The following is a 13,982-nucleotide window of genomic DNA, read 5'->3' as shown; positions in this document are numbered from 1 at the left end:
TAACACCAAACTCCTTTTAGTTTAATCTACCACAAAGAAACTGGGGTGAATTAATGGAATGATTGGCTGCAGCACACAGGACTAATCCCAAAACCAATAATAACAAATAAACAGGGGGAGGAGCCTAGCTCGCGACCGAGATGGCCGCGCTTTAGCTCGGCTCCGTTCGCCCGCCTGTGTTTTTCACATTTATCCTGCATTTATCCTGCCCCGGGAAGCCCTCCTTGCTGTGTGGTACTACTACGACGCACTGCAGGCACTTACCGCTTGTTCCGGTTGTCCTGGCTGCTGTGGGTCCGGTGCAGTGCCCCAGACCATTCCCGGGACTCGAGAGCGGACTGGCCTGGCTCTTCGTCCCGGCTCCTGGGCCGGATGCAGCCTGCGGGCTTGCCCTTCGGGGCGCACTGGAGGTGATTGGAGGGCCGCTGTTCGTGTGAGCCGGAGGTTCCTGGCTGAGAGACTCCTGTGTGGCGGCAGCCTTGGATGGTGACGCTGCCCTTCATTATTGGGGTTCCTCGTGTGTTCAGCTTCCTCCCCCTTTGTTCTCCGGTCCGGCCATTTTGTTCTTTGCCGCCCGGACTCGGAGATCGGGACTGGCGACATTGGGGGGCCGGCGAATCCCCTTCTTCTGGTGGCCCCCCTTCCTGTCCGGGGTGTTCTTCTGCCTGTCGGCGGGACTTCATCTGCTTGACTGCCGCCCCGGCGGAGGTTGTTGGCCGCGCGGCCTGTTCGGGCTCTCAAGATGGCGACCAACCCCATTTGTTTGGGCCGGGCCCGGACGAGCACTGGGGGCCCGCCGCAAGGCCCGGGTGTCGGATACTGTGAAGGTTTTCCTGCACTTAAGGGGATCTTAAACATCCTGCTATCCTGGCGGCTCTCGGTGGCCGCGCCACTCCTGGCTCTGGAGACGGTTCCTCACTGCGGGCCTCCCGGGCCCCCACGACCGGATGAGGCATTGATATCGCGGGGTGTGGCTGGTACTCTCCTGGCGGACTCGGTCCTGGCTGCCGCCCCGGAGGTGCGTAACCTGATGGCGCCTTCTCCTCCTGTGCTGCCTCCTCTGCCCTTGGCCCGGGAGCTGGATTTTGTTTTGCCGGACTTTCATGATTCTCCTGGTCCCTCTCAATCACCACTGCCCGATGACGTCTCCTGTGCCGGCCCGGATGGGTCGGTTTTTATGGATATATCCTTGGAACTGTGCCTGCATCGTTTGCTACATTCTGTGATTTTCCTGGATCTTCCGTGCTTTTCTTCCTGTGACTTTTTTGGACTGCCGTTGGACTCTCCTGCTGCCTGCCTTCTGTTCTTTCTGGCAGGGTCCTCGTTGGATCGGACCCTTATTGCTTTGGATAAAAAGGGTCAGGGCTGACGAAAACTGACTCTTATATGCGGTAGCTCATGAACGGCTTGGATGATCTCTGTGTCCTGATATGGTTCTGTGTAACTGGTTAGTGCTCCTGGACTTTGGCCTGATACTCTTTGGCTTCCCGAGGACTTGGACCTTTAACCCGGGCGGGTGGATGGGTGCGTTTACTCCTGTCTTTGGCCCTCCCCCGTGTGTATGTTTGTATGTCTTTACTCCCTTCTTTCCTTCCCTTCCTTCCCCCCCCCCTTTTTTTTTTTTTTTTGTCTTTTAATTCCATCTTTTCTTGCTCCACTATATTTCGGGTTCTACTTAGGGCGACAGGCACGCTGCGGGGGGGGTAGGCCGTAGCCTTCTGCAGGGGTGCAGGGTGGGCTTAAGGGTGGGTGGGGGGGGTCTGTTTGTGTCGGGGGGTCTTTCTCCCCCCTTATTTTCCCCTTTTTTGTTCTATGGCTCTTGTGTATTCACTTTTTCGGGACTCTGTCACCTCGTATCTCCCCCGGGGGTTTTCTGTCCTTCTTCCGGTGTGTGGCTGATTGTGGTTCGCTGCCTATTCTGGTATCGTGTTTCTGTTACATCGCATGCCGGTTTTATTGTCCTGTTTTTCCCCCTGGGGGTGCATGATCTGGCGGGTGTTCCTTTTGTTGTCTTTTTCTCCCTCTTTCCCTTCCTCCTTTATGGAGGTTCCCTTTTTCCGTTGGGGTGCGTATTGCGTAGTCTTTGTGATGGGGCTTTTTGACCACGTCTTCTTTGTTCGGGTAGGGGCGGAGGTGAGTGAGCTCGATTGACTGTTGCCACTGTCGCTATTTGATGGTCTGATTCTGTTTCTGTCCTTTGCTAGATTTGATTATATGGTTTCATTTTCTTACGTTGTGTCTATAAAATGGCGGCTTGCCACGGTCCCTCCCTTGTACTCTCATGTACGGCCCGTTATTTCTTTGGTCCCCTCCCCGTGCTAGAAAATTAACCTTTATTATCCTGCTCTTGCTGAACGCTCGATGGTTTTTATTGCTTCACCAGTGCTCCTGATGTTATATCCTGTGCATATCTTCTTTTTGTATGCTGGTTATTTGACCATTCTGTTCTGGCCAGCCCGTGGGGTTGTAGGCCAGTATTTGTGAGCTTTCATTGTTCAATAAAGGTTTTTAAAAAAAAAAAAAAAAAAAAAAAAAAAAAAAATAAACATTTCAGTTAAGCATTTCTAATGAGCTTAATCAGCAGGGTGAGATTTATTCCAAGTGAACTACAACACCACACAGACATATGAAAGGAGCACAAGTCTTCATTCAGATAACACCATACCCCGTGGATCATCGATCGCGGAGTCAGTTTATTGAATGCACCTCCAAGTGGTCTAGGCAGCGCCACCATAGAGATTCCCCCTGACATTGTGGGGATCTATGAATAGGTTTCCAAATGACCCTGTTAATTTGTATTTTCTGGTTTGTTCTCCATTCACTTCAAAGCACTCCGGTCCAAACTCACAACGTTATTAGTGCACTTAAGCTTCATGTTGGTATGCAAATAGCAGTATTTACAAGTGTAAATTGAAATTGCTAACTCACAAAATTTAAATTTTGACGAATTTCACTCATGAGTGTATTTACTCACATGTCAAATAATATCAGTGTGTGCTCATTTTACACATGAGTATATCTGCTCACAGGGGGAAGGTGTGTGAATTGCAGGAAGGGTGCGCATGAACTCCCACAAACTCATACATAGTTAGGTATTCACAAAACCTTCGCAGCTAATTTCTCACAATGAACAGTCTAAAATGTATCTCTGTTAAAGGCAGCAGCAGTAAGCCCATTTTCAAGCTGGGAAAGGAGATACGTTTGCAATTAGTGGTGGGGCAAGGTATGGAATGTATGCACTGAGAAAAATGCTTACCCCATCGAGGAGAAAAAAAGCAGATGCGAAACATTTATACATTGCATGTTCTACTTCTGAAATGAAATGCACACCAGTTACAGTTCTGAATGTGCAAATGTTTACACTGTGAGTACTTCTCAGACTTTGCAAAAGTCACAAGTACCCATGAGAATCTTGGGGGTTTATTGGTATAACAAAAAAAACCTAAACATTTTCCCACGCTTAGGTGAAAGCCTGCAGGAGTAAATTTCTGACTATTTGTATTAACCAACAGTGGAATTAGAGAGGAAAGACATTTTTTCTAATCTTTTTGTAAGCTTGTTTTTTTTACATTTGTACAATGTTTTGTGTAGTCCTGTTCATTACTCCAGAGAACAATGCTTTCGACAATGTCACATGTAAATATTTTTGGAAATATAATACAAGATTGCAGAAGTGCATTCGCCTATATGGAAATCTAGAAATTCCAACAGGTTAGAACCCTGTCATTTGAGTAAAGCAGGGTTGAATCAGTCACAGCTCTGGGTATGGCTGGCATGCCACTCATTCTGACTCTTTCCCAGCACTACCTGCCTTTCAGTGGAACTAGCCTATGATGACATATCAACATTCAGTGCACGTCTTCAAGTTTACAATTTTGCGTTTGAGGCACCAGTTGACAACTCGTGCTTTGCCTCTGCTACAAGCATTCATTCTGATGGATACTTTTTCCCACAGATTCCTCGCCCTATTGATGTTTCAGGTGCCAGCCTGGATCCAGAACTTTTAACCCCTGCAATGGCTCTTTAGTGTTGGCAGCTGGTGCCATTCCATCACAGCAGTGACACTGTCCACCCATGATGTGACGATATTGGGGTCATTTCCTGTTTTTCCACGCCTCATTGACATGGGTCCGGAGCTGTTTTCGGTGCTTCTCTATCAAAATTATAGGTCATAGGTCTCCTCTAAAGTTTTCAGGGCTCAAACCATGTCAAAGATGTCAGACAATGTCTATGTCAGATCCACACAATTTATGTATGCAGGGTCTTAGCTCCAAAAATGACCTGTGACTCCTGTTCACTAGTGTACATGAAGGCCGTTAGGGAGCAGGAAGCCAAGTTATTTTTTCCCAAAGAGCAACAATAATTTGGAGAAGCATTCTCCTTCCCTTTCAGATCAGTCCCCTAAAAGGATATAGTCTTCTGAAAGATCTCCCCACAAAATAAAAAAACACAAAAAGCACCATCAGAAGGAGAAACCCCTTCTTCCTAGAGGAACAGTCCTGTTCCTGGGGCCATTTGGAGTCTCGTTGCCATTTCACTATGCTCTTCTTAGTCACTGGAGCTGATTGCGACGCTATAAAAAGATGATGTTTCAAGGAACAGTGGTCCCTAACAAGTAGATGATGATTTCAAATAAATATAGATCAGAAATTGAAGTCTATATAAACTGTCTAGCCGGACAGGGTTTAATAACACAATTGTTGAATTTGTCAATCAATTAAATACAATATCAAAGTGGGACACAGCCTGTGTCCTACTACTGTATAAGAGACAATTGTGACACATATGAACATGAGTGAGGCAAGAGCAGGCAGTCTGCATTTATTCCAAATTTTTGCAGACAATTATTTGCACAAGGTACACTGTTGTGATTTAACTAATAATCAAATCAAATCATCCAGTGTGAGGTGTCGACGGCGTTTCGATCCCCTTAGGGCATAGCAGGATCATCATCAGGACATTCAAATTACATGCCTTTTCATACGTAATGGTATACGTAATGGTATTGGAAGTAGCATAATTGCTGGTTTGAATCAATTAAGCAAGACCGCATCCGCAGGTCTGCTGGGGAGGGGGAACACAGTCGACACCTCACACTGGATGATTTGATTTGATTATTAGCTATTAGACTGCCTGCTCTTGCCTCACTCATGTTCATATGTGTCACAATTGTCTCTTATACAGTAGTAGGACACAGGCTGTGTCCCACTTTGATATTGTATTTAATTGATTGACAAATTCAACAATTGTGTTATTAAACTCTGTCCGGCTGGACAGTTTATATAGACTTCAATTTCTGATCTATATTTATTTGAAATCATCACCTACTTGTTAGGGACCACTGTTCCTTGAAACAATAAATGCACTCAAGGTCCCTCACCTATTGCTCCTTTGGGTTTCCCTTGTACCTTAAAATGCTATAAAAAGATGAAGCCGGAATTTCGGACTTCGATGGTGACCCTGCTCTGGTTGAGACCTTCTGGCATGCCATGCTGGATATCTTCAGAGTGGTCTTTTTACACTCTGGGCCACTCCCGAAGGGTGTGCTCACTCCTGTAGCTATGCTGATTCCGGTGGTTATGACTCTGACACCAACCAACTCCAAACCTAAACAGACCCCAGCTTTCGAGCTGCTTCTGAGGAAGCAAGTCCCCTCCAAGTTGCTAACTACCATACTCTTGATGTTCCCCATGACATTGACACCCTTGGAACTGATTTCAGTGTCCTGTCCAAGACCCTCAAGTCCAGCAGATATTATATGAGTGGGTAAAAGAAAAAGTTTGGGCCTGTTTTTAATAGCAAACCTTTGGCACCACCTCAAGAGATTTGCTCAAATGGAGGAACTTTCCAGGTCTGACTCCAATGCTCTTGATGGCTGAAAAGTGTAATGGCCATACAGACTATAATGACTCGAAGTATGCCAACCTACTGTCCTTCCCTCTTACAACTCAGATTGTGGCCTTTTCCTGGACTTAAAAAATTTAATTAGTCAAGGTACACCTCTAGATAGGGGTATCCTTTGCTTATCTGGAACTCATTCAGAGAAAGTCTCTTTGTTGACTCTGGTGGTACGGAAAGTAGTGGAAGCATTAAAATTACACTTCCCACCCCTGAGGCCATGCCACTTCTATTGAGTGTCTTCCAGAAGGTGCAGGAGGATTAAGCACAGGAGATCCTAATTGCCCTGGCCTGGACGCGAATGATTTGGTATGTTGATCTTTAGGAACACACTGCTTAGCCTCTTCTTTGACTCTCACATGGGTGGACTTGCTTTTGCATCAGAATGTCCTGGTCCTTCATACCAATTGCCAAATGCTGTAGCTGCAAGGGTGGGGATGTCACGGTGCCAACAGCCGTCGTTCTACTTATTGCTTGAAGTTGTGGGCATTATCATGGCTGCCAAAACATCCATGCCATGCCATGCAGGTACTGCCTTTGATTTTCCCATTGCGGTGCCTATTTCGTAGGCACAGCCCTGGGAACGCCAAAGAACCGCCAACCAGACAGGAAGAAAATCCTAATCTAAGTATTCCCCATTTGTTTGTTCCCAAATTTACTACTAAAATGTATAGCTACACGTGTGGAGATTTGTGCCACTGTGGTGGAGCTCTGTGCCTAGAAAAAATAGGCAAGATGGATATCTCCAGCCATTGGTTTGTGAATTGTTTTTTATAGTACATGAGTAGCACTAATGAAGTACTACCCTATGCACTACAAAATATAGTTTGTAAATAGGCCTCTATATCTTCCTTGTGAACTAATTCTGTGATTATTAGAATCCCAAGGTATGCAAGCATATCATACGCTGTATTGTTGCTGCTGTTGTTTCTTTTTTGGCTCCTCTCAAGGCTAGATGGGGAGCAGGAAAAATGGCATGAACTGAATCCAGTGCACCAGTTAGATCATTATATACTTCAATATCATCACATTCTGGGCAGGCAGAGTCGTGCCTGAGGGCACATAGCACCACAGTGTTGTGTTTCAGAGCTACAGATGGGAAAAAAGTTTCCTGCTCCACTCTGGTGCCCGGAGGATATTATTAAGGTGAGGAATTAGATGGAAGATATAGAATCAACCAGAAATAGTGTTACCAGAATGTAAGTAACTTTTTCTGCACGTCATGACAGCCAATATACATACACACACACTCACAAACACATTGATTTAATATGCTTTGCCAATTACAGTGCATGGTTATCCATGTTATTTAATGCTTTTAAAATATCACTTGAAATTAATATTTAATACCTCACACTCCCTCTCCTACTTGTCTCAAGGGGTGATAACATCTTATGCACAACTCACATTATAGTAACCAAACAGCTTATATAAAACAAGCATTTACAATGCAACGGTCCCGCCTTTGCAAAAGTTAGAGCTATTGGCATTGTAAATGACAAAATTGTTATTTATGGGTTGTTTTTTTTAAACAGATAAATAAATGGCATTGTCATTTACAATGCCAATAGCTTAACCTCTCGCAAATGCGACACCTATTGCATTTGCACCCTCACACAAACACACAGAGCCACACACACACACAGAGACATACACACACAGAGCCAGACACACACAAAGCCACACACACAGAGCCACACACACACAGAGCCACACAGAGCCACACACACACAGAGCCACACAGAGCCACACACACACACACACACACAGAGCCACACACACACAGACACACACACACACACACAAACAGAGCCTCACACACACAGAGCCACACACACACACAGAGCGCCACGTACACCCAGAGCGCCATACACACAGCGCCACACACACACACACACAGTGCCACACACAGACACACACACACATACACACACACAGCGCCCCACACACACACACACACAGAGCCACACACACATACACAGCGCCACACACACACACACACACACACAGCGACACGCACACATACAGAGCGCTGGGTGTGAGGGTGAGGGGATGTGAGGGTGAGGGGCAGGGCCGGACTGAGCACCAAAACCGGCCCTGGCAAAGTGCTCGGCCGGCCCCCTGGGGGTGTGACCGAGCTCTTTGGCGGTGCCGGTTTTCGGCCGATTTTGTTACAGGGCCGATTTTGTAGCTATGCTGCAAAACCGGCCCTGTAACAAAACCGGCCCCCAGGGCCCAAAACCGGCCCCCACCCTTGCGGCGCACCGTGGGATTGCCCGGTGCCCGCAATGGCCAGTCCGGGCCTGGTGAGGGGGTGTGAGGGTGAGGGGGTGTGAGGGTGAGTGAGGGTGTGTGAGGGTGAGAGGGTGAGTGAGGGTGAGAGGGTGTGTGAGGGTGAGAGGGTGAGTGAGGGTGTGTGAGGGTGTGTGAGGGGCTGTGTGAGGGGGTGTGAGGGTGAGATGTTTGTGAGAGTGAGGGTGTGTGAGGGTAAGAGGGTTGTGAGGGTGGGGGGGGGTGTGAGGGTGAGGGGGGTGAGGATGTGTGAGGGTGAGGGGGCGTGGGGGTGAGGGGTTGTGAGGGTGTGAGTGTAATCGGATGTGAGGGTGAGGTTGTGTGAGGGTGAGGTTGTGTGAGGGTGAGGGGCTGTGAGGGTGAGAGTGTATGGGTGAGGGGTGTGAGGGTGAGGGAGTGGAAGGGGGTGTGTGAGGGTGAGTGTGAGTGAGGGTGAGGGGGCGTGGGGGTGAGAGGTTGTGAGGGTGTGAGTGTAAACGGGGGTGGGGGTGAGGGCGTGTGAGGGTGAGGGAGGGTGAGGGTGTGTGGGGTTGTGAGGGTGTGAGGTGGTGTGAGGGTGAGTGTGTGTGAGGGTGAGGGGGTGTGAGGGTGAGTGGGTGTGAGGGTGTGAGTATGAGGGGGTGTGAGGGTATGTGATGGTGGGGGTGAGGTGAGGGGGTGTGAGGGTGAGGGTGTGAGGGTGAGGGTGTTTGAGGGTGGGGCGGTGAGGGTGAGGGTGTGAGGGTGAGAGGGTGGGGAGTGAGCTCTTGGAAAATGGGAGGCTTGTTCCCAGGCTTAAAAAGCCTGTGCTCACCTCTTCCGTCTAAAGGGAAAGCTGAAAAATAAACGCAAAATATATAAAAATGTTCAAAGCTGAAGCTGACGCAGAAGCAAGGTCCTGTCATAAGTGGGCAGCAGAGAGGCCTGCAGACATCCAGTGTGGCGGAAAGGGCGGTCGCCTACCCCTGGCACTATAAAAACAGCCCCCAGACTTGAAGTGGGAAAGCAGCAGCGGGGCTTTGGCATTTGAACTTCGGTGTGACATTTAGGCGGATCGGGCATTGTACCCTGTGTAAAGCGCCTTCCGGTGCATTTAGCTGGCAGCACCCCAAGAGGGGCCGGGCCAGGGCAGCAGTAGCCACCTCTGAGGGCACTTCCAGCGGGAGGGATTTACTGCATGGGAGCAGGGCTTCCACACAAGCGCTGCATTCTTGTGCGGTGCCACAATGCCAAGAAGCGGAGAGAGGCCTTCTCGGCGAACACAAACTTTTATTCAAGCACACAGTTTGCTAATTAGCAGCAGCTCTTTGAGCGAAAAATCCTCACACCGTAGTGCGCTGCCCTCCCATCTTCCCCAGGGAGCAACAGCCTCAAAGACACTGAAAGAGAGCAAGCAGCAAAGGGAAACAGGCCTCCAATGTCCAACTTTGGTACTGCTCGACGAGTGATGACTTAATTCGCTTCACGGGAGAAGTGTCTCCCCCCTACGGTCGGGAAAGCAGGCCTTTGAGAGAGTTCTCATGGTTTGTGACGTTAAGAGAATGATTCAAATGTGCAGAGAAATGGTATTCCAGGTTAGAAATGTATTAAACAAGCGCTTGCCATTTGTCTTTAAGCCCCGTCCTTTTCAGACTGGGGGGCGTGTTTTTCTGTCTCCCCTCTTCTCCATTGGCTGGAATTTAAACAACGGGCGTGTTTTTAACTGTTGTTTACATTCCAGCCAATGCAGAAGAGGGGAGAAAAAAAAAACACGCCCCCAATCCGAAAAGGACGGGGCTTAGATCGAGAGAATGTCGTCACTGGGACCTCTTCTCCAATGGCTAGCCGCCGTTTAGGAGGCCAGCCAATGGAGAAGAGGGGCGGGGCTTAACCTCGCTACTCAGAGACATTAAATCTCGCCAGCGAGACTGCGCATATGCGCAGCCTACGCTAGCCTAGACCTAACTATTAGCAAGTCACTGTCTTATCATGTTTTACGCCACTTTATCTTCCAGTCATAAGGAAACTATTGAGGAAAAATCATCATAAATCAAAGGCTGTACTTCATCGCTCATTTGCTCTTGAGGCTAGACAAACAAAAAGGGAACTAAAAATACTAGCAAAGAAAGAAGCATTTCAAAGGTGTGTTCGCCATCAGTTGCTCGACTGAAAGGTAGCTAAAAGGATGGGTTATAAGACACCACAAACTCACCACTTTATCATCAGCTGCTCAAACATGAATACTTCTGCCCTGCTTCACTGCAAATTGAAGTATGCTCCCACCTCCATTGTTAGAACAACATCATTTTATAGGCACATTTGCGTAATAGAGCATGCATGTGGCATACAAAATGACGTGGTGGCATCATTTGGACTTTTTTTTTTTTTTTAGCTTTTAGCCACGCTGTTCAGCATGGCTAACTGGCACTGACAAAGCCAATAGATCTTGAAAGTGAGACCCATTGGTTTTGCCAAGGCTTGTTTATTTTGTTGTGTTTTTCTGCTGTACTATTGAAATGTTGTTGTGCTGTATTGTGTGGGGTTTATGATGCGTTCTGCATTGACTGTTTTGTTGTGCTGCTCCCTGTTATGTTTTAATGATGTTGGTGTAATTCTTTGTGTGTGTTGTGCTCTTTTGTTTACTTTAAAGATGTCAATACATACTGCTACAATTCCAGCCAAAAGCAGCACGACTTGAAAGTCCCCATGACAATCAACCATTTGCCACCAGTCAAGCCGATACAAAAGCGTTGCTACAGCTCTTCAACTACTCAAGACCCCAGACAGCCCCAAAAGGGAGGCAGAGACTGTCTTACATCTGCACTTTTATTACTCCTGAGTGAATGTCGAATTTAAATACTAAATCAGCTGTATCAGGAGAATGTTTTCTCCGAAACTTACACAGAGCCAATCCATAAAACAGGGAAAGTAAGCTTTGCTGTAACATCCCTTGAACCCCCAGAAGCACCGAGTCTAAGGAACTCACCAAACATGATGTAATAGGTGGAGTCGCCGTACATTTCCTCCTGCTTCAGGTCAGCGGGGAACAGCTTGATGTATCCGCCGCCACAGTCGATGTTCTGTTCATGTTTAACTGTGAACTGAATGACTAATGTTTGACCATCGTTAGAGAAAGGCTCAAATCTTGATGAGATTGCGTAAAATTTGGCATCTTCGCTAGTCTGCAAACCTGGGAGAGAGAGAACAAATACTAGTATCAGACTTCCAAGAGCTTATTGTGGTGCCTCTCTGAGTTTTCTGGTATTGCATCCAGATAAATAGCACAACAACTGACATACACCTAAAACCAGCCAAGACTATTTGCTTTGTCAATGGGATTTACCTGTTTAACCTCTTGGATGCTATGGGAATTCCCCTGCTGTGCTGGGATTTCGCGATCCTCGCACATTCATGACGAGCTGGGCTCGTCATGAGCGTAGCAGGAGGCTACTGCATGACGAGCCCAGCTCGTCATGAGCGTCGAAGGGGTTAAGATTAATGAGTAGCAATGGTTGTTGCAAATAATTCTAATTGAAAATGTTGGACTGTGAATTGAACATTACTGAGGCCTGTCTGTGAAAGGGAAAATGTTTTTTACAGGGTTTCAATAACTCTTGGTATGTTCACTCTGGCCCACCCCTGGGGCCCATCTCAGCAGCTATGGCCCAGGGTGCCCACTTCTGGGATGTAGCAGGAATCCTGTGTTTGCTTTTGCTTGGTATGAGTATTTTTAAATCTCCCACCAAGCGGGAGCAAACACCATGTCCACTCCCAGCTGACGGGACCATAGGTACCCAGGGCATAGGTGCACCCAAGGCCTACCAGGGGCTGCAGCATATATTTTACCACCCCTGGCTGGCCATCCAAACTGACACAACTGGCTGATCACTCAGCTGGGGCAAGGTTGTGTAATCACCCCTTGCTTAGGTATAGTATTCCTATACCTACCATTATATATAGACACATATGCACCTATAAGTCACTCCTATGGCAGGCCTTAACAATCCTTAGGGCAGAGGGCTTGGTTTTATGGGAGATGGTACTCTAGCATGAGCTGAGCCTGTCTGCAGCTTTCGGAACCATGTCCTTATAGCTGTTCTATGATATAGCCATACCATATACTCTTAAGTGCATTATAATCCTCGCGGTTATTGCTAACTTTGGTTTGGCTTTATCAAAACATGTCGTGTAAGGTGTCATACGCTTTGGAATACTACCCCCTCTCCAGTTCTGGCGACGGGGGTAGCATTCCACCCTTCTAGAGGGAGAAGACATGTTGTTCCTACTAATCCCGGTTAAAGTTAACCAGAGCCTCAGCATGACAAAATGGATGCAGCTGCCACAGACACAAGTCTGACATCCTGCTGCTGGGAGTCCTTCCAGCGAGGGAGGCTTGGACAATAGGTTTCCTGTCTTGGGAGGTGCTAGCACCACCCCAGACAGGCTATAGTGTATTGGGGCAGGGAGGGCTGAATGAAATGAGACACTGCCTGGGGCACACAAGGTGTCGCATGCATAGTCCAGTTCAAACCGGTGCTGGGGCACTCCAGCCCCAGCTCTGGCGTGAAACTGGACAAAGGGAAAGGGGTGTAACCACCCCCTTCCCTGGTCCCACCCATAGGAGGCACCTAGCACATAATCCAGCCTCTAAAGTTGGTATATGGGTAGGAGCTGAGTCCCAAAACTTTACATTTATCCTGACTGAAACTTGAAATGAAACTCTGGACCTTCGACATTCTAGTCAACATAGAAGACTGAAGAATCTCCCTTGTGGTCAAGGAGTGACCACCCTGTGCAAGCAGGCACCATCAAGTGATCAACGGTTTGCTTTGTTGATGCTCCTGCCGGAGCCCGAACACAGAGCCTGACGAGACCCAGACTTCCAGACTTCCAACAGCCCGATCCACAGTCACAGCAGAGCTGAGACCCGTGGAGGCGACGAGAGATGTGGGACCGGCCATCTTGGAAAGCTAGCGAATTGCTTTCCGTGCAACTTCTGAGGAACCCTCGAAATTGTGCATTGGGGATTGAGAAGCCCCAGCCCCGAGCACCAACTGCACCGTAGATCAGCACTTCACACTCCTCGAGTTCTGCGTGGGGCCCTTCTGCATTTTCCTGCTTGACGCATCTGTCAGGTCGCTTGCCCTTTGGCTAGTGGCCTCCGTGACGATGAACCTTTCAATTTACACCACTGGTCTGGTTGCTCCAGACTGGCCCTTGCTTCCCTGAAATGGAGAAGTCCATCAGACCTTGCTGGTCTGATCCGTAAGCCATCTACGATTCCTGCGTGGGTTGCCTTTGCCAAGGCTTGTTGACTCCAATCCGGAAGACGACACCGCCGACAGCAAGAGCCTTTGTGGGACAGTCCGTATCCAGCTCCTTGTTGTCGTCGACACCTCCTGGTCCACGTGGCTGCAGAGACAAGCTTCACGACATCACCTGATTGCTTCGTGACATCGCCTGGTTCCTTCCTGGTTCCTTCCTGGTCACTGGGTAGTGACCCAGACTCTGTCCCCTCTGCTTTTAGGTACTCTTCATCCTCGATCCGCACTTGGATCCACCCGGACACTTCTCTCCTGGTCGCCTGCAGCATCTTTCTCCAAGGCTCCATAGGAATCAGCGACGAAACCCGACACACTTTGACACCTATGCACCCGCTTCCTCTGGGTGAGGTAAGGCAAGTATTTCGGTACTCCTGTGGGTATTGACTATCCTAGTGTCCTAGTTTCAAGTAGCTTTTCCCTAGTCCATCTGGAAGTGTCCTAAAAGAACTAGTTTCCAATTCTTTCGTACCCATTCTAACTCTATGGTAACTTGCGTGCGTGTAAAGACAC

The 13,982-nt window shown here is 48.1% G+C and overlaps 1 protein-coding gene across 1 annotated transcript in view; it reads right to left on the bottom strand.

Annotated features, from left to right (window-relative positions):
• The window catches only part of LOC144799482 (calreticulin-like), a 161,847-nt gene that overhangs the window by 94,208 nt on the left and 53,657 nt on the right, over positions 1-13,982 (bottom strand). The window contains exon 3 of the mRNA XM_078670817.1: positions 11,135-11,338. Coding sequence (XP_078526943.1) covers positions 11,135-11,338 — 204 coding nt within the window. The remainder of the gene's footprint in view (positions 1-11,134; positions 11,339-13,982) is intronic.

This window comes from Lissotriton helveticus, chromosome 1_2 (assembly GCF_964261635.1).
Source record: "Lissotriton helveticus chromosome 1_2, aLisHel1.1, whole genome shotgun sequence".
In the NCBI taxonomy this organism is placed as follows: domain Eukaryota; kingdom Metazoa; phylum Chordata; class Amphibia; order Caudata; family Salamandridae; genus Lissotriton; species Lissotriton helveticus.
Note: the sequence above shows the minus strand (reverse complement) of the source record. Positions and strands in the feature narration are given on the sequence as shown.